This window comes from Ranitomeya imitator, chromosome 5, assembly GCF_032444005.1.
Source record: "Ranitomeya imitator isolate aRanImi1 chromosome 5, aRanImi1.pri, whole genome shotgun sequence".
Classification (NCBI taxonomy): Eukaryota; Metazoa; Chordata; class Amphibia; order Anura; family Dendrobatidae; genus Ranitomeya; species Ranitomeya imitator.
This window is the reverse complement of record NC_091286.1, coordinates 684498497-684519397: the sequence shown is the minus strand read 5'-3', so window position 1 is coordinate 684519397 and position 20901 is coordinate 684498497. Positions and strand designations below refer to the sequence as shown.

Here is a 20901-nt window from a genome sequence, read left to right as displayed (position 1 = left end):
AGAGAGGCCCTGAGGACGGGCGTAATTAGCTGCCGCTCTCCATCATCCGCCGTCGCGTCCCATTAACAATCCTAGATGCAGAATTAAGATTGTCCTGGACTATTAATCTGAGGAAGACGAAGAAAGCAGAGGAGGCCAAGACCCGGCCCGCTGTCTCTGAACGGGGGGGCACGTCAACAATTTGTTTTTCACTACCCCTCCATGGGGTAATTATTACAATACTGTACGTCTGAAGGGTGATTGACTTGATGGACAATTGGGAGGAGTCCAATTTCCACTCACTCCATGTCCATCGGATTCAGATTGCTGAGATGATGGATTAACTTACTATATCTTTTTTGTATTGAGTCTATCACCCCGATCGAGATTTGGCAGTGTGAAGGGGGCTGGCGGATTGCTTCAGTAACTAACCAGCCCCCTTCTATGTTGGCATCTATCGTGGCAGAGAAGGGGGCTAGCCATTGCTTAGTTTTGCAGTTGATGGATTTGCGGTGACAAGGATGAGGTCTGGACATTGCTCATCTCAGCTGATAAGCCAGCCTCCTTCTGTCAACGCATCTGCTGAGAAAGAGAAGGGGTCTGGCTTTGCCACTGAAAATCAGTTATCTCCCTTGACACTGCACTGATGACTCATATTGACTCATATCGAGCACTAGAGGATGGGACGGTCCTGATTGGGGTACGGATGGCTTTGATGCTTTTTTGATAAAATAGCAATGTTTACCAAGTCCCCCATGTTATTTACCTGTACGGTTACTATTCACTTCCTTACAGCAGGGTTTCTGCTCATTATGTTTCAACCTTAGGTTTGGTCTGTAACGAGCAAATGATAAACGGGGTGGGACAACAACAACAAAAAAAAAAAAAGGAAAGCTTGAGGCACTGGTTCTAAAAGACACATATTGGCAAGTAGAACTTCAAGCAGCTCCAGAGAGGAAAGGCGGCATTCCCTGTCCCATAACAATAAGTCTTTAATTGGGGAATCATTAAAACAATGGAGAACGCAGGTGCAAGGGACGGTTTGTGGCCGTTTCGCACACAACGGTTCTTCAGTGGGTCCAAACACCTGATGAAGCTCCATTGGGTGCGAAACACCCGTCGTCTGTCTCTTATCTGCGTTCTCCTACATCCATTTTTTTAATAATTCTCCAATAAAAGACGCTTATATGCACAGACCGTGCCCTTTCCTCTCTTTAAAGCTTCACGGAAATCTTGCATCCAAGCGAAAAAACAGACACGTAAACTGCTCTTTCCTGCAGGTATTGACCCGGCACCTGACCACGATCATTGCAGAATCAGCAGAAAAGCCTTAGATTGCTGGAAATGAGTGTGTGAATCAACCCCCTCCCCCGACTGTCACTGCAGGGGTCCGGGATTTACACCCCCCCACCTGAATAACCACTCGACATGATAAGACTCGAGAATCAATGGAGAACCTGAGTGCGAATGCTGGGGCTGTGTCAATTATCTCAGATTGCATTCTACTGCTCCCTGTTATCTGCCACATAAATCCATCATCCCATATAGGCAGGAAAAAAAAAGGGTCACCAGGTTTACAAGATTCCCACCATTCCTCTCCTCCTCCTCCTGGAAATACGTGACTAGACCACGACAAAGATGCTGCTTCATCGCAAAGTGGTCATCTTGCCCCATCCTAACACACAGTTCTCAGTTTTGACATAGATTTCCAGGGGGGACAACAGAGGGACAGAGGTTAAATAATCACCGTATGTCAAGGAGTCATAGACTGGATGGGGAAAGCTACACAAGCAAACCTGATTCACCAACGAGACCCCATCCAGGAATTACACATGGCACTGAGCAGGCGAGACCCCCGCGGTTTATGACCCCACACTACTAGGATGTCCCCAGATCAACCCTATAATGAACACTTCATGCTCTGCTCATAAATAAACATGAAAACACTTGTATGAAGGGAAAGAAAATCTGGCTTCCCTCCACGCTGCCATCCCCTGGTGTTACCAGACCTAAAGAATTGTGAGCCCTTCTCTAAATGCAAAATAGCCTCCAGCATCTTCCTCACCCCCCATGTATAAAGCAGGGACCACTCCACAGAGAAGAGCCGAGGAAACACAGAACCAGACGATCCAGACATTACAAGACCGACACACATCTCCAAGAAGGTCCAAGGAGACGGGACACCCACATCCACACCACACCCCGCTATAATAACAGCAGCGGAAGGGGCAGTAGTTATATTCCTGTACATAGGGGCAGTATTATAGTAGTTATATTCTTGTACATAGGGAGCAGTATTATAGTAGTTATATTCTTGTACATAGGAGCAGTATTATAGTAGTTATATTCTTGTACATAGGAGCAGTATTATAGTAGTTATATTCTTGTACATAGGGAGCAGTATTATAGTAGTTATATTCTTGTACATAGGAGCAGTATTATAGTAGTTATATTCTTATACATAGGGGCAGTATTATAGTAGTTATATTCTTGTACATAGGGAGCAGTATTATAGTAATTATATTCTTGTACATAGGAGCAGTATTATAGTAGTTATATTCTTGTACATAGGAGCAGTATTATAGTAGATATATTCTTGTACATAGGAGCAGTATTATAGTAGTTATATTCTTGTACATAGGGGCAGTATTATAGTAGTTATATTCTTGTACATAGGGAGCAGTATTATAGTAGTTATATTCCTGTACATAGGGGCAGTATTATAGTAGTTATATTCTTGTACATAGGGGGCAGTTTTATAGTAATTATATTCTTGTACATAGGAGCAGTATTATAGTAGTTATATTCTTGTACATAGGGGCAGTATTATAGTAATTATATTCTTGTACATAGGAGCAGTATTATAGTAGTTATATTCTTGTACATAGGGAGCAGTATTATAGTAGTTATATTCTTGTACATAGGGGGCAGTATTATAGTAGTTATATTCTTGTACATAGGGGCAGTATTATAGTAGTTATATTCTTGTACATAGGGGGCAGTATTATAGTAGTTATATTCTTGTACATAGGGGCAGTATTATAGTAGTTATATTCTTGTACATAGGGGCAGTATTATAGTAGTTATATTCTTGTACATAGGGGCAGTATTATAGTAGTTATATTCTTGTACATAGGGGCAGTATTATAGTAGTTATATTCTTGTACATAGGAGCAGTATTATAGTAGATATATTCTTGTACATAGGAGCAGTATTATAGTAGTTATATTCTTGTACATAGGGGCAGTATTATAGTAGTTATATTCTTGTACATAGGGAGCAGTATTATAGTAGTTATATTCCTGTACATAGGGGCAGTATTATAGTAGTTATATTCTTGTACATAGGGGGCAGTTTTATAGTAATTATATTCTTGTACATAGGAGCAGTATTATAGTAGTTATATTCTTGTACATAGGGGGCAGTTTTATAGTAATTATATTCTTGTACATAGGAGCAGTATTATAGTAGTTATATTCTTGTACATAGGGAGCAGTATTATAGTAGTTATATTCTTGTACATAGGAGCAGTATTATAGTAGTTATATTCTTATACATAGGGGCAGTATTATAGTAGTTATATTCTTGTACATAGGGAGCAGTATTATAGTAATTATATTCTTGTACATAGGAGCAGTATTATAGTAGTTATATTCTTGTACATAGGAGCAGTATTATAGTAGATATATTCTTGTACATAGGAGCAGTATTATAGTAGTTATATTCTTGTACATAGGGGCAGTATTATAGTAGTTATATTCTTGTACATAGGGAGCAGTATTATAGTAGTTATATTCCTGTACATAGGGGCAGTATTATAGTAGTTATATTCTTGTACATAGGGGGCAGTTTTATAGTAATTATATTCTTGTACATAGGAGCAGTATTATAGTAGTTATATTCTTGTACATAGGGGCAGTATTATAGTAATTATATTCTTGTACATAGGAGCAGTATTATAGTAGTTATATTCTTGTACATAGGGAGCAGTATTATAGTAGTTATATTCTTGTACATAGGGGGCAGTATTATAGTAGTTATATTCTTGTACATAGGGGCAGTATTATAGTAGTTATATTCTTGTACATAGGGGGCAGTATTATAGTAGTTATATTCTTGTACATAGGGGCAGTATTATAGTAGTTATATTCTTGTACATAGGGGCAGTATTATAGTAGTTATATTCTTGTACATAGGGGCAGTATTATAGTAGTTATATTCTTGTACATAGGGGCAGTATTATAGTAGTTATATTCTTGTACATAGGAGCAGTATTATAGTAGATATATTCTTGTACATAGGAGCAGTATTATAGTAGTTATATTCTTGTACATAGGGGCAGTATTATAGTAGTTATATTCTTGTACATAGGGAGCAGTATTATAGTAGTTATATTCCTGTACATAGGGGCAGTATTATAGTAGTTATATTCTTGTACATAGGGGGCAGTTTTATAGTAATTATATTCTTGTACATAGGAGCAGTATTATAGTAGTTATATTCTTGTACATAGGGGCAGTATTATAGTAGTTATATTCTTGTACATAGGGGCAGTATTATAGTAATTATATTCTTGTACATAGGAGCAGTATTATAGTAGTTATATTCTTGTACATAGGAGCAGTATTATAGTAGATATATTCTTGTACATAGGAGCAGTATTATAGTAGTTATATTCTTGTACATAGGGGCAGTATTATAGTAGTTATATTCTTGTACATAGGAGCAGTATTATAGTAGTTATATTCTTGTACATAGGGGCAGTATTATAGTAGTTATATTCTTGTACATAGGGGCAGTATTATAGTAGTTATATTCTTGTACATAGGGGGCAGTATTATAGTAGTTATATTCTTGTACATAGGGGCAGTATTATAGTAGTTATATTCTTGTACATAGGGGGCAGTATTATAGTAGTTATATTCTTGTACATAGGACCAGTATTATAGTAGTTATATTCTTTTACATAGGGGCAGTATTATAGTAGTTATATTCTTGTACATAGGAGCAGTATTATAGTAGTTATATTCTTGTACATAGGGAGTAGTATTATAGTAGTTATATTCCTGTACATAGGGGCAGTATTATAGTAGTTATATTCTTGTACATAGGGGCAGTATTATAGTAGTTATATTCTTATACATAGGGGCAGTATTATAGTAGTTATATTCTTGTACATAGGGGGCAGTATTATAGTAGTTATATTCTTGTACATAGGGGCAGTATTATAGTAGTTATATTCTTGTACATAGGGAGCAGTATTATAGTAGTTATATTCTTGTACATAGGGGCAGTATTATAGTAGTTATATTCTTGTACATAGGGGCAGTATTATAGTAGTTATATTATTGTACATAGGGGCAGTATTATAGTAGTTATATTCTTGTACATAGGGGGCAGTATTATAGTAGTTATATTCTTGTACATAGGGGCAGTATTATAGTAGTTATATTCTTGTACATAGGGGGCAGTATTATAGTAGTTATATTCTTGTACATAGGGGCAGTATTATAGTAGTTATATTCTTGTACATAGGGGGCAGTATTATAGTAGTTATATTCTTGTACATAGGACCAGTATTATAGTAGTTATATTCTTTTACATAGGGGCAGTATTATAGTAGTTATATTCTTGTACATAGGGGCAGTATTATAGTAGTTATATTCTTGTACATAGAGAGCAGTATTATAGTAGTTATATTCTTGTACATAGGGGCAGTATTATAGTAGTTATATTCTTGTACATAGGGGGCAGTATTATAGTAGTTATATTCTTGTACATAGGGGCAGTATTATAGTAGTTATATTCTGGTACATAGGGGGCAGTATTATAGTAGTTATATTCTTGTACATAGGGGCAGTATTATAGTAGTTATATTCTTGTACATAGGGGGCAGTATTATAGTAGTTATATTCTTGTACATAGGACCAGTATTATAGTAGTTATATTCTTGTACATAGGACCAGTATTATAGTAGTTATATTCTTTTACATAGGGGCAGTATTATAGTGTCTGAGTAGTTTTAGGCTTTTCCTTATCACGAGCTGATGAGATGTAACACGGTGACTGGATAACTCTGCACATGAGTGATACATACCAGGACGTGTTTAGACAGGGAGCATGCCTGTAATACTATGCCGAATAAATGTAATTAAATGGCAAATTTTTAATTTTTTTTTTTTACCTTACAAATATATAGAGATTGTAGGAGGTGCTGAAGACTGCAGGACCACCTAATACAGACAGTTTGTAGCTGAAGGGTTTGACTATAGTACAGCCAGGACCTTATGTTTTTGGCATCATTGTATCAGCCATGTTATGTGGAAACATAATAGTTAAAGGGCAACAATGTAACGATTTGACATCTGCCTTTTTATGGGGGAATCAGACTGTGCAGAGACTCGCCCCTTTGATTAGGATAATGGCACAGAACATTTTCAGGAGGAATAACAGAGGATCGACAAGCTTCGTGTGTTCCTGCAGTTATTTGGTGGGAGCGCAGGGCGACCATAGGGAAGTGGAGACAATTACAGTGTAGAAGTGTGAGAAGTTTTCAGGAAACCCCACGCTGCCTGCTGACGGTTTCCTTCTCTTATTTTCTGCCTTTCTTGTTTGGCCAACAGCACTGGAGGTTTTGGTAAAAACATCTCTGACTTCAGCGGAGAAGATGGAGCCGTAATAAATAGTCATAGTCCCGGGGTAAATACTCATTAAAGGTTTATGAGGAGCGGCAGCAGGAAAGTCATTGGAGGTGACTGGTGGCGTCCGAAAATGGGAGCGTCTGACCTTGTGCAAGTCACAGTCATGTCATCGCTGGTGACCACGGACTCTACAATGAGCGGAGACCTGAGCAATTTACACATCAACTCTTTCATGTTCCCACTGTACAAAGAAAAAAGATGTGAAAACCGTCAACAAGCAGGGGGCGCCGCGCCTCGTCTTAATGCCCCCTGAGCTTCAGAAACGCTCTACATTCTTGAATAGCTCAGAAAGCTTCATCCAGACAGCGGCTGATAACAACGAACAGTTGTAGATTATGACAAAAAGCTTATCTTCATCTCTGATGTCACATGTCCCAGCGTCTGATAACAGAGAACAATTGTAGAGCATCACAAAAGATTAGTGTCCCCTAAAATACAATGCAGCATGAAGTGATACAGAAGGAGGCTGATAACAGGGAACAATGGCGGACATTACACCAGGATCGCCAGGCTCTAGATCAGACCACAGACAGCCGTTATCCCGAGGCTCCTCGCTTTGATTGGACGGATGCCATGAAGTCGTCACTACTACTCCCATCAGAATATCAAAAATAAATTGGGGGATTCACAATATGGCCGACATGATGAACCCCCCCCGAATAGTGGAGGCCCAGCACTGCACTATACAGTTGTGGCCAAAAGTATTGACACCCCTGCAATTCTGTCAGATAATACTCAGTTTCTTCCTGAAAATGATTGCAATCACAAATTCTTTGGTATTATTATCTTCATTTAATTTGTCTTAAATGAAAAAAACACAAAAGAGAATGAAGCAAAAAGCAAAACATTGATCATTTCACACAAAACTCCAAAAATGGGCCGGACAAAAGTATTGGCACCCTCAGCCTAATACTTGGTTGCACAGCCTTTAGCCAAAATAACTGCGACCAACCGCTTCCGGTAACCATCAATGAGTTTCTTACAATGCTCTGCTGGAATTTTAGACCATTCTTCTTTGGCAAACTGCTCCAGGTCCCTGATATTTGAAGGGTGCCTTCTCCAAACTGCCATTTTTAGATCTCTCCACAGGTGTTCTATGGGATTCAGGTCTGGACTCATTGCTGCCACCTTAGAAGTCTCCAGTGCTTTCTCTCAAACCATTTTCTAGTGCTTTTTGAAGTGTGTTTTGGGTCATTGTCCTGCTGGAAGACCCATGACCTCTGAGGGAGACCCAGCTTTCTCACACTGGGCCCTACATTATGCTGCAAAATTTGTTGGTAGTCTTCAGACTTCATAATGCCATGCACACGGTCAAGCAGTCCAGTGCCAGAGGCAACAAAGCAACCCCAAAACATCAGGGAACCTCCGCCATGCTTGACTGTAGGGACCGTGTTCTTTTCTATGAATGCCTCTTTTTTCTCCTGTAAACTCTATGTTGATGCCTTTGCCCAAAAACCTCTACTTTTGTCTCATCTGACCAGAGAACATTCTTCCAAAACGTTTTAGGCTTTTTCAGGTTAGTTTTGGCAAACTCCAGCCTGGAATTTTTATGTCTCGGGGTAAGAAGTGGGGTCTTCCTGGGTCTCCTGCCATACAGTCCCTTTTCATTCAGATGCCGACGGACAGTATGGGTTGACACTGTTGGACCCTCGGACTGCAGGGCAGCTTGAACTTGTTTGGATGTTAGTCGAGGTTCTTTACCCAACATCCGCACAATCTTGCGTTGAAATCTATTATCAATTTTTCTTTTCCGTTCACATCTAGGGAGGTTAGCCACAGTGCCGTGGGCTTTACACTTCTTGATGACACTGCGCACGGTAGACACAGGAACATTCAGGTCTTTGGAGATGGACTTGTAGCCTTGAGATTGCTCATGCTTCCTCACAATTTGGTTTCTCAAGTCCTCAGACAGTTCTTTGGTCTTGTTTCTTTTCTCCATGCTCAATGTGGTTCACACAAGGACACAGGACAGAGGTTGAATCAACTTTAATCCATGTCAACCGCCTGCAAGTGTGATTTAGTTATTGCCAACACCTGTTAGGTGCCACAGGTAAGTTACAGGTGCTGTTAATTAGAGAAGCATCACATGATTTTTCGAACAGTGCCAATACTTTTGTCCACCCCCTTTTTTATGTTTGGTGTGGAATTATATCCAATTTGGCTTTAGGACAATTCTTTTTGTGTTTTTTTCATTTAAGACAAATTAAATGAAGATAATAATAACAAATAATTTGTGATTGCAATCATTTTCAGGAAGAAACTGAGTATTATCTGACAGAATTGCAGGGGTGTCAATACTTTTGCCCACAACTGTAGGTGCAGGTCCACAGCTTTCCCAGGCAGCATTGCTACAGGGCAGCAGTTATGGTGGATGTAGTCAGGATGTGGGAGGTTGTCATCCGCGGCTCCTCTGACTCCTCCGGACCCTTTCATGTGGATTCTCGCTCCACCTTACGATGACTGGCGGCTGATTCACAGGTGGGGCCACAATTATGGGTGTAATCAGCTAATCGGCTTTATGAGGGGAGTCATCGCACACCACCTGTAATGCACTGCCCAGGGACAGAGCGCTGCCGAGCCGGGTACCTAAGCCAAGCATGTGCGATACGGTCTACTGTACCTAATCTTACCAGCTGTCATCCTATCGTGTGATAGTGTTTACTTCTGCATCTAATCCTATCCTGTGTGATCCAGTCTGCTGAGCTGTGTATCTAATCCCATTCAGTGTGATCCAATCTTCTAAGCTGTGTATCCAATCCTATCCTGTGTGATCCAGTCTGCTGAGCCGTGTATCTAATCCCATCCGGTGTAATAAGTGGATACCAGCTGTGATTCTGGAGGACGGTATTCCTGGGTGGACTGCAGACTTCCTGTTTTCCGCAGCTCCTGACAGATGTGGCTGATAACACAGAACAGTAGAGCGTGCAGAGTGTGTACAATCTGGATCACCGCTCGCACATGTGTTTTGGGTTTGCAGCTGAGCGGATCGCACCCCTCCGAGCTCCTCCATCAGATCTAGACGTATCTCACCAATTCCCAGAATTTCTTCTTTTATGTCGCGAAGAAGGGGGGGGGAAGGAACGACTACCGAATATAATGTGGGCACAGGGAGCGGTCACACCCCAAAGATCTCGGCACCAGAGGACACCAGTCCTGGACCCACGGGGGCTATTACAGATTTTACACCAAGACCCCAAATATTCCCATCATACAAATGTTCCCCATGTCTGCAGGATGCAACGCACATGTCTGACAGGTGCGGGGTCCAGAATGGGGCCCCTTGTGCTGCCTGGGGAGCGTGCAGAAGACAAGAGATACCGTCCGCCATTTACAGAAGCCATGGGACAGACTGAGGCACCGAGTCACCCGGGCTCCGCAGACATGCACAGCCCCTGGAAAGGAAGCAGCATGGCACTCTGGGATATCGTCTCCACCCTGCCAACCTCTACCAGGGACCCCCACATTATCCTTAGTCCCCAACTGTCCTATGAGCTCAGTGCCAGGAGAATTCCTGTGAACCACTAAACATTTCACGAGCGAAGTGACTGCGTGTAATATCACAGGAATCAGGGTCCGAGGTCCCTGCTGGGAACAGTTCAGTGTCTATGTCGAGCACAGGCCGTTGGCCATCATTTTTGGACTGACAGCTAGAATAAAACTAATAATAATAAAGAGCTTAGAAATGAGGGAAGCTCAGAACTGATTGCAGGGATTCCCCAACAAGTAGTCACCCAGACGCCCTGACAGCACAGGAGTTTCCCTCTAAGTCCAGAATCTACGCACAGACCACAAAAATCCTCCAAACCGCACTGAGGATCTGGCCGGCGTCTGACACCCGCCATATACTGCAACCTTCCCATATGTGTGTATGTGATAGGAGAATGGGGGCGGCGGGGGGCTGTACACAAGGCTGGGGGGTTGCTATCGATGGGTGGTGGGTCTGGTTTTTGTGCATTATCTGTATTGATTTTACGTTGGGGTGGGGCATATTAATCCAATGTGGCACAATAGTCAGGTCACTTTGTTCCTCTCCATGGAGTTTCCCTAAAGTCCAGTCCTTATTACAGGGGGTTCATTAGGGGCAAGTCCCACAAGACCCCTTTAAAACGGCTGTCATGGAAGGAGCGAGGGTGCGCATGTGATCTCTCCACCACATTCATTGTCTATGGGACTGTAGGAGGCCAGGGCTGCCTGTAGGGGGCACTAGTATTACAAACTAGATGGTAAATCCCACCATGGACCCCGATCACGGGATCATTGAGGGATTGTGCTACACCAACCTCCTGCCACCCGAGGTGCCCAGCGCCAGAGGTGGCGGCCATGCAGTGCACAGCGGTACTACAGTGATCTGGTCTTGTATCTCCTGTACCAATCCTTTCCGTGTGAAGCCCCCGGGGGTCCGCTGCCACAATACACAAGAGTCAGCCACGTCCAGGGGGTGGCAGGAGGGCAGTGTTCATGTTCAGTGCCATCCACACAGGGGCAGGCAGCATGGCGGATGCTCCACGATGACCTGACCTGCCCGCTGGCCTCCTGGCACCATGTCTGTCACGTTGTGTAACACACGAGGGGTTAATATAGAGTCTCAAGATCTCTGCTTGACTTCAGCAAATGGAAAACTTTCTTCTTTGTATCCTGAGGCTGAAAACCCAACAACTTGTCACAATTGTATCCAGTCTACACAACCGTCTTCTTCCGGGGCTGAGAATCTGCTACAATGTATCAGTGCAGGTAACGTGTATCACTGCACTGTGTGACAATATGCCTGCTCAGCCAACCTAAGGGGGCCGTTTATACTCAGGGGTCTCATCAGGGGTCATTACGCCCGACCTACGGGATTTTTCTTTATGTTGGTAGTCTTATCCTCGGGTTATTAGTGACGACTCAATGGAAGAAACGATACTTACTGAGGGTCCCATAGCGGTGTGGGGGGCTGAGGATGGGATGATGTGAGTACTTATCAGTATAAACCTCCGACAATCACCGAGTCATTAACCCTCACATGGCATGCTGTGCGGGCAGCGCTGAATGGTCGCCATTGTCAGACACCGCTGAGCTCTTGGGGAGTCGCCGACAATACAGGCAGCTGATGAGACGAGCGGACGGGGACACGATACTTATTAGTCACATCACCATCCGGGGACACAGAGGAAAGATCACTGCCAAAGCTGCAATACCACTCCTAGCCACTATCCATGTAGGGGGCACTCTAAGTGTCCGTAATCAACAGCTTCTCTGGTGTCAGTACCAGCCTTATCCCTTACGTATGGAGGGGGCGCTGTATCTGACTACCCTCCACAGCTTCCCTGGGGGCAGTACCACTCCTATCCCTTATGTATGGAGGGGGCGCCATATCTGACCACCCCCCACAGCTTCCCTGGTGGCAGTACCACTCGTATCCCTTATGTATGGAGGGGGCGCTGTATCTGACCACCCTCCACAGCTTCCCTGGTGGCAGTACCACTCCTATCCCTTATGTATGGAGGGGCGCTGTATCTGACCACCCTCCACAGCTTCTCTGGTGGCAGTACCACTCCTATCCCTTATGTATGGAGGGGGCGCTGTATCTGACCACCCTCCACAGCTTCCCTGGGGGCAGTACCACTCCTATCCCTTATGTATGGAGGGGGCGCTGTATCTGACCACTCTCCACAGCTTCCCTGGTGGCAGTACCACTCGTATCCCTTATGTATGGAGGGGGCGCTGTATCTGACCACCCTCCACAGCTTCCCTGGGGGCAGTACCACTCCTATCCCTTATGTATGGAGGGGGCGCTGTATCTGACCACCCTCCACAGCTTCCCTGGTGGCAGTGCCACTCCTATCCCTTACCTATGGAGGGGGCGCTGTATCTGACCACCCTCCACAGCTTCCCTGGTGGCAGTACCACTCCTATCCCTTATGTATGGAGGGGCGCTGTATCTGACCACCCTCCACAGCTTCCCTGGGGGCAGTACCACTCCTATCCCTTATGTATGGAGGGGGCGCTGTATCTGACCACCCTCCACAGCTTCCCTGGTGGCAGTACCACTCCTATCCCTTATGTATGGAGGGGCGCTGTATCTGACCACCCTCCACAGCTTCCCTGGTGGCAGTACCACTCCTATCCCTTATGTATGGAGGGGCGCTGTATCTGACCACCCTCCACAGCTTCCCTGGGGGCAGTACCAGCCTTATCCCTTACATATGGAGGGGGCGCTGTATCTGACCACCCCCCACAGCTTCCCTTGTGGCAGTACTACTCCTATCCCTTACGTATGGAGGGGCGCTGTATCTGACCACCCCCCACAGCTTCCCTGGTGGCAGTACCACTCCTATCCCTTACGTATGGAGGGGCGCTGTATCTGAACATCCCCCACAGCTTCCTTGGTGGCAGTACCACTCCTATCCCTTACGTATGGAGGGGGCGCTGTATCTGACCACCCCCCACAGCTTCCCTCGTGGCAGTACCACTCCTATCCCTTATGTATGGAGGGGGCGCTGTATCTGACCACTCTCCACAGCTTCCCTGGTGGCAGTACCACTCCTATCCCTTATGTATGGAGGGGGCACTGTATCTGACCACTCTCCACAGCTTCCCTGGTGGCAGTACCACTCCTATCCCTTATGTATGGAGGGGGCACTGTATCTGACCACTCTCCACAGCTTCCCTGGTGGCAGTACCACTCCTATCCCTTACGTATGGAGGGGGCGCTGTATCTGACCACTCTCCACAGCTTCCCTGGTGGCAGCACCACTCCTGTCCTTTATGTATGGAGGGGGCTCTGTATCTGATCACTCTCCACAGCTTCCCTGGTGGCAGTACCACGCCTATCCTTTATGTATGGAGGGGGCAATATATCTGACCACTATCCACAACTACTCCCATCATCCTGGGGTAGCTAAACACGCTACTAGCTCCATATTTACACCCGCTGCAGGATTATGTCACCGTTCAGATACCTAACTTATGGCGACAATCATTCAGATTTCTTTCTGATGACCACCTCACATAAAATGAACTACAACCCCCAGCATTGCCTCCTGATCAGGTGAAAAAAAAAAAAAGATCACTGCATGAAGTCTGGAAACTAAAGTCGATCAGATTGAAGGCATCATGGAGATTCTTCTTATTCTTCCCAACACATTCAGACTGAAATAACTGATAACAGAACAATGGCTGGCATTCAATGCACAGCAGCAGGCTGAGACGGTACGATAAGTGCGATGTCCCTTTAATGTGGATAGCAGTCAATCATCTACGATCGCCCAGAGCATGACATTAGGGAAAGTTCCCTGCAGTATAACTGGTCTGTATGTGAGGAGGATGGAGGTAGTAGTGATCATTAGAAGTAAGTGTCACCGACAACACCGAGTGCCGTTATACACAGGCTGTCAGTCAGGCAGACACCGAGTGTCACTACACAGAGGCTGTCAGTCAGGCAGACACCGGGTGTCACTACACAGAGGCTATAAACATAAGGATGAATGACCTCGAGGAGATCAAAACATCCAACACTGCGGAGACACCATCGCGTGTTTCTCAACGCAGTGATACAGAACACTGCCCCCATCCCTTATGGAGGCTGTCTGTCAGGCGCCGGGTGCCACTGCACAGAGGCTGTCAGTCAGGCGCCGGGTATCACTACACAGAGGCTGTCACTACACAGAGACTGTCAGTCAGGCGCCGGGTGTCACTACACAGAGGCTGTCAGTCAGGCGCCGGGTGTCACTACACAGAGGCTGTCACTACACAGAGACTGTCAGTCAGGCGCCGGGTATCACTACACAGAGGCTGTCACTACACAGAGACTGTCAGTCAGGCGCCGGGTGTCACTACACAGAGGCTGTCAGTCAGGCGCCGGGTGTCACTACACAGAGGCTGTCACTACACAGAGACTGTCAGTCAGGCGCCGGGTATCACTACACAGAGGCTGTCACTACACAGAGACTGTCAGTCAGGCGCCGGGTGTCGCTACACAGAGGCTGTCAGTCAGGCGCCGGGTGTCGCTACACAGAGGCTGTCAGTCAGGCGCCGGGTGTCGCTACACAGAGGCTGTCAGTCAGGCGCCGGGTGTCGCTACACAGAGGCTGTCAGTCAGGCGCCGGGTGTCGCTACACAGGGGCTGTCAGTCAGGCGCCGGGTGTCGCTACACAGGGGCTGTCAGTCAGGCGCCGGGTGTCGCTACACAGGGGCTGTCAGTCACCAGATGTCGCTACACAGAGGCTGTCAGTCAGGCGCCGGGTGTCACTACACAGAGGCTGTCAGTCAGGCGCCGGGTGTCACTACACAGGGGCTGTAAGTGAGGCGCCGGGTGTCACTACACAGGGGCTGTCAGTCAGGCTCCGGGTGTCACTACACAGGGGCTGTCAGACAGGCGCCGGGTGTCACTACACAGGGGCTGTCAGACAGGCGCCGGGTGTCACTACACAGGGGCTGTCAGTCAGGCGCCGGGTGTCACTACACAGGGGCTGTCAGTCAGGCGCCGGGTGTCACTACACAGGGGCTGTCACTCAGGCGCCGGGTGTCACTACACAGGGGCTGTCACTCAGGCGCCGGGTGTCACTACACAGGGGCTGTCACTCAGGCGCCGGGTGTCACTACACAGGGGCTGTCACTCAGGCGCCGGGTGTCACTACACAGGGGCTGTCACTCAGGCGCCGGGTGTCACTACACAGGGGCTGTCACTCAGGCGCCGGGTGTCACTACACAGGGGCTGTCACTCAGGCGCCGGGTGTCACTACACAGGGGCTGTCACTCAGGCGCCGGGTGTCACTACACAGGGGCTGTCACTCAGGCGCCGGGTGTCACTACACAGGGGCTGTCACTCAGGCGCCGGGTGTCACTACACAGGGGCTGTCACTCAGGCGCCGGGTGTCACTACACAGGGGCTGTCACTCAGGCGCCGGGTGTCACTACACAGGGGCTGTCACTCAGGCGCCGGGTGTCACTACACAGGGGCTGTCACTCAGGCGCCGGGTGTCACTACACAGGGGCTGTCACTCAGGCGCCGGGTGTCACTACACAGGGGCTGTCACTCAGGCGCCGGGTGTCACTACACAGGGGCTGTCACTCAGGCGCCGGGTGTCACTACACAGGGGCTGTCACTCAGGCGCCGGGTGTCACTACACAGGGGCTGTCACTCAGGCGCCGGGTGTCACTACACAGGGGCTGTCACTCAGGCGCCGGGTGTCACTACACAGGGGCTGTCACTCAGGCGCCGGGTGTCACTACACAGGGGCTGTCACTCAGGCGCCGGGTGTCACTACACAGGGGCTGTCACTCAGGCGCCGGGTGTCACTACACAGGGGCTGTCACTCAGGCGCCGGGTGTCACTACACAGGGGCTGTCACTCAGGCGCCGGGTGTCACTACACAGGGGCTGTCACTCAGGCGCCGGGTGTCACTACACAGGGGCTGTCACTCAGGCGCCGGGTGTCACTACACAGGGGCTGTCACTCAGGCGCCGGGTGTCACTACACAGGGGCTGTCACTCAGGCGCCGGGTGTCACTACACAGGGGCTGTCACTCAGGCGCCGGGTGTCACTACACAGGGGCTGTCACTCAGGCGCCGGGTGTCACTACACAGGGGCTGTCACTCAGGCGCCGGGTGTCACTACACAGGGGCTGTCACTCAGGCGCCGGGTGTCACTACACAGGGGCTGTCACTCAGGCGCCGGGTGTCACTACACAGGGGCTGTCACTCAGGCGCCGGGTGTCACTACACAGGGGCTGTCACTCAGGCGCCGGGTGTCACTACACAGGGGCTGTCACTCAGGCGCCGGGTGTCACTACACAGGGGCTGTCACTCAGGCGCCGGGTGTCACTACACAGGGGCTGTCACTCAGGCGCCGGGTGTCACTACACAGGGGCTGTCACTCAGGCGCCGGGTGTCACTACACAGGGGCTGTCACTCAGGCGCCGGGTGTCACTATACTGAGGCTGTCAGTCAGGCGCCAGGTGTCACTACAGAGGCTGTCAGTCACCGGGTGTCACTACACAGGGGCTGTCAGTCAGGCGCCGGGTGTCACTATACTGAGGCTGTCAGTCAGGCACCGGGTGTCACTACAGAGGCTGTCAGTCAGGCACCGGGTGTCACTACACAGGGGCTGTCAGTCAGGCACCGGGTGTCACTACACAGGGGCTGTCAGTCAGGCACCGGGTGTCACTACACAGGGGCTGTCAGTCAGGCACCGGGTGTCAATACACAAGGGCTGTCAGTCAGGCACCGGGTGTCAATACACAAGGGCTGTCAGTCAGGCACCGGGTGTCAATACACAGGGGCTGTCAGTCAGGCACCGGGTGTCACTACACAGGGGCTGTCAGTCAGGCACCGGGTGTCACTACACAGGGGCTGTCAGTCAGGCACCGGGTGTCACTACACAGGGGCTGTCAGTCAGGCGCCGGGTGTCACTACACAGGGGCTGTCAGTCAGGCGCCGGGTGTCACTACACAGGGGCTGTCAGTCAGGCGCCGGGTGTCACTATACTGAGGCTGTCAGTCAGGCACCGGGTGTCACTACAGATGCTGTCAGTCAGGCACCGGGTGTCACTACAGAGGCTGTCAGTCAGGCACCGGGTGTCACTATACTGAGGGTGTCAGTCAGGCACCGGGTGTCACTACACAGAGGCTGTCAGTCAGGCGCCGGGTGTCACTATACAGGGGCTGTCAGTCAGGCGCCGGGTGTCACTACACAGGGGCTGTCAGTCAGGCACCGGGTGTCACTACACAGGGGCTGTCAGTCAGGCACCGGGTGTCACTACACAGGGGCTGTCAGTCAGGCACCGGGTGTCACTACACAGAGGCTGTCAGTCAGGCGCCGGGTGTCACTACACAGGGGCTGTCAGTCACCAAATGTCACTACACAGGGGCTGTCAGTCAGGCACCGGGTGTCACTACACAGGGGCTGTCAGTCAGGCACCGGGTGTCACTACACAGGGGCTGTCAGTCAGGCGCCGGGTGTCACTACACAGGGGCTGTCAGTCAGGCGCCGGGTGTCACTACAGAGGCTGTCAGTCAGGCACCGGGTGTCACTACAGAGGCTGTCAGACAGGCACCGGGTGTCACTATACTGAGGCTGTCAGTCAGGCACCGGGTGTCACTATACTGAGGCTGTCAGTCAGGCACCGGGTATCACTATACTGAGGCTGTCAGTCAGGCACCGGGTGTCACTACAGAGGCTGTCAGTCAGGCGCCGGGTGTCACTACACAGGGGCTGTCAGTCAGGCGCCGGGTGTCACTACACAGGGGCTGTCAGTCAGGCGCCGGGTGTCACTACAAAGGCTGTCAGTCAGGCACCTGGTGTCACTACAGAGGCTGTCAGTCAGGCACCGGGTGTCACTACAGAGGCTGTCAGACAGGCACCGGGTGTCACTATACTGAGGCTGTCAGTCAGGCACCGGGTGTCACTATACTGAGGCTGTCAGTCAGGCACCGGGTATCACTATACTGAGGCTGTCAGTCAGGCACCGGGTGTCACTACAGAGGCTGTCAGTCAGGCGCCGGGTGTCACTACACAGGGGCTGTCAGTCAGGCGCCGGGTGTCACTACACAGGGGCTGTCAGTCAGGCGCCGGGTGTCACTACAAAGGCTGTCAGTCAGGCACCGGGTGTCACTACAGAGGCTGTCAGTCAGGCGCCGGGTGTCATTACAGAGGGGCTGTCAGTCAGGCACCGGGTGTCACTATACTGAGGCTGTCAGTCAGGCGCCGGGTGTCACTACACAGGGGCTGTCAGTCAGGCGCCGGGTGTCACTACACAGGGGCTGTCAGTCAGGCACCTGGTGTCACTACAGAGGCTGTCAGTCAGGCACCGGGTGTCACTACAGAGGCTGTCAGTCAGGCACCGGGTGTCACTGTACTGAGGCTGTCAGTCAGGCGCCGGGTGTCACTACAGACGCTGTCAGTCAGGCGCCGGGTGTCACTACACAGGGGCTGTCAGTCAGGCACCGGGTGTCACTATACTGAGGCTGTCAGTCAGGCGCCGGGTGTCACTACAGAGGGGCTGTCAGTCAGGCACCGGGTGTCACTATACTGAGGCTGTCAGTCAGGCACAGGGTGTCACTACAGAGGCTGTCAGTCAGGCACCGGGTGTCACTGTACTGAGGCTGTCAGTCAGGCGCCGGGTGTCACTACAGACGCTGTCAGTCAGGCGCCGGGTGTCACTACACAGGGGCTGTCAGTCAGGCACCGGGTGTCACTATACTGAGGCTGTCAGTCAGGCGCCGGGTGTCACTACAGAGGGGCTGTCAGTCAGGCACCGGGTGTCACTATACTGAGGCTGTCAGTCAGGCACAGGGTGTCACTACAGAGGCTGTCAGTCAGGCACCGGGTGTCACTATACTGAGGCTGTCAGTCAGGCGCCGGGTGTCACTATACTGAGGCTGTCAGTCAGGCACCGGGTGTCACTATACTGAGGCTGTCAGTCAGGCGCCGGGTGTCACTATACTGAGGCTGTCAGTCAGGCGCCGGGTGTCACTACACAGGGGCTGTCAGTCAGGCGCCGGGTGTCACTACACAGGGGCTGTCAGTCAGGCGTCGGGTGTCACTATACTGAGGCTGTCAGTCAGGCGCCGGGTGTCACTACACAGGGGCTGTCAGTCAGGCACCGGGTGTCACTATACTGAGGCTGTCAGTCAGGTGCCGGGTGTCACTATACTGAGGCTGTCAGTCAGGCGCCGGGTGTCACTACACAGGGGCTGTCAGTCAGGCGCCGGGTGTCACTATACTGAGGCTGTCAGTCAGGCGCCGGGTGTCACTATACTGAGGCTGTCAGTCAGGCGCCGGGTGTCACTACACAGGGGCTGTCAGTCAGGCGTCGGGTGTCACTACACAGGGGCTGTCAGTCAGGCGTCGGGTGTCACTATACTGAGGCTGTCAGTCAGGCGCCGGGTGTCACTATACTGAGGCTGTCAGTCAGGCGCCGGGTGTCACTACACAGGGGCTGTCAGTCAGGCGCCGGGTGTCACTACACAGGGGCTGTCAGTCAGGCGTCGGGTGTCACTATACTGAGGCTGTCAGTCAGGCGCCGGGTGTCACTACACAGGGGCTGTCAGTCAGGCGTCGGGTGTCACTATACTGAGGCTGTCAGTCAGGCGCCGGCTGCCTCTCTGGGCAGTGCCCGGGACTTTCACTGTCACCCTGGGAGTTGGCAGCAGTGTCGCCCCCGCTGCCCGCACACATGAGGCGGACTCCTGCTCCGGCCCCGCCGCTCACCTCTCTTGTTCATCGGCCGGATCCGCACCGCCACCTTCACCTTGGAGTCGCTCATCCTCCGCTCTGCGAGCTCCCAGGACCTGCCCGGACCCCGCCGGCTTCCGTCTCACGGAGAGATGGGCGGGCACCAAGGGGCGGGGCTCGCGAGGCCTACGTCATGACGTAAACATTAAAGAACGCCGGTCTGAAGTCACGTGCGGCCGTGGCGTCACCATGGAGACAGAACAGCGCGGCTTCTTTCTGGTCCAGTGTAGTGCTACGCAGAGCGCAGGAGTCACCATGTGTATGACTAGAGCAAGCAAGACTGCCGCGCCTGGCATTATCAACCAATCACTGGGCTGCTTTCCTTTATTTACTATGATTGGTTGCTGTGATTGTGAGAAACCCGACTGAAGCACATCAACCAATCACGTATCTGCTTTCATTTTCTAATCTGAACAGAAAGCTGTTTTGTGATTGGTTGCTCTGTGTGCGCCAAGAAGACTCAGCCCATATGAACCAATCGCACAACTGCTTAATTTTCTAATCTGAAATGAAAGCTGTGACGTGATTGGATGGTGTAATTGCAAAACTTATTGGACCTTAACAGCCAATCACGTGGCTGTTTATTAGTTTCTCACCTGAGATTAAAACTGTGATGTGAGGTTGCCCATAGCAACCAATAATTGTTTTGCAGTTACAGCTATTGCCAATTATGTGTGTGTACATATATCTATAGATATAGATTTTTTTTATGGCACCTGTTTTGTTATATGCATGTTTATATCCTTTGTGTACATTGGAACAACAGGAAAAGCGGTCTGAATCCCTTCTGTACCCACTGTATCATCCCATACACCCCCTGGTGATGTGTGGGTAACATACAAACCTTCTCACTGATACCATTAAGGCTACATTCATATTAGCGTTGTGCGGCGCAGCGTTGGGCGCAGCCGCGGCGACACATGCATCATGCGCCCCTATATTTAACATGGGGGGCGCATGGACATGTGTTGTCTTGCGTTTTGTGACGCATGCGTCATTTTGGCGC

At 49.4% G+C, this 20901-nt stretch overlaps 1 protein-coding gene across 2 annotated transcripts in view; it reads right to left on the bottom strand.

Annotated features, from left to right (window-relative positions):
* Positions 1 to 19993, bottom strand: part of KIF13B (kinesin family member 13B) — a 225706-nt gene extending 205713 nt beyond the window's left edge. For both annotated transcript variants that reach the window (XM_069728391.1, XM_069728392.1), the window contains exon 1: positions 19872 to 19993. In XM_069728391.1, the coding sequence (XP_069584492.1) occupies positions 19872 to 19926 (55 nt within the window). In that variant the 5' untranslated portion in view covers positions 19927 to 19993. The remainder of the gene's footprint in view (positions 1 to 19871) is intronic.
* Between the last annotated feature and the right edge of the window lie 908 nt (positions 19994 to 20901).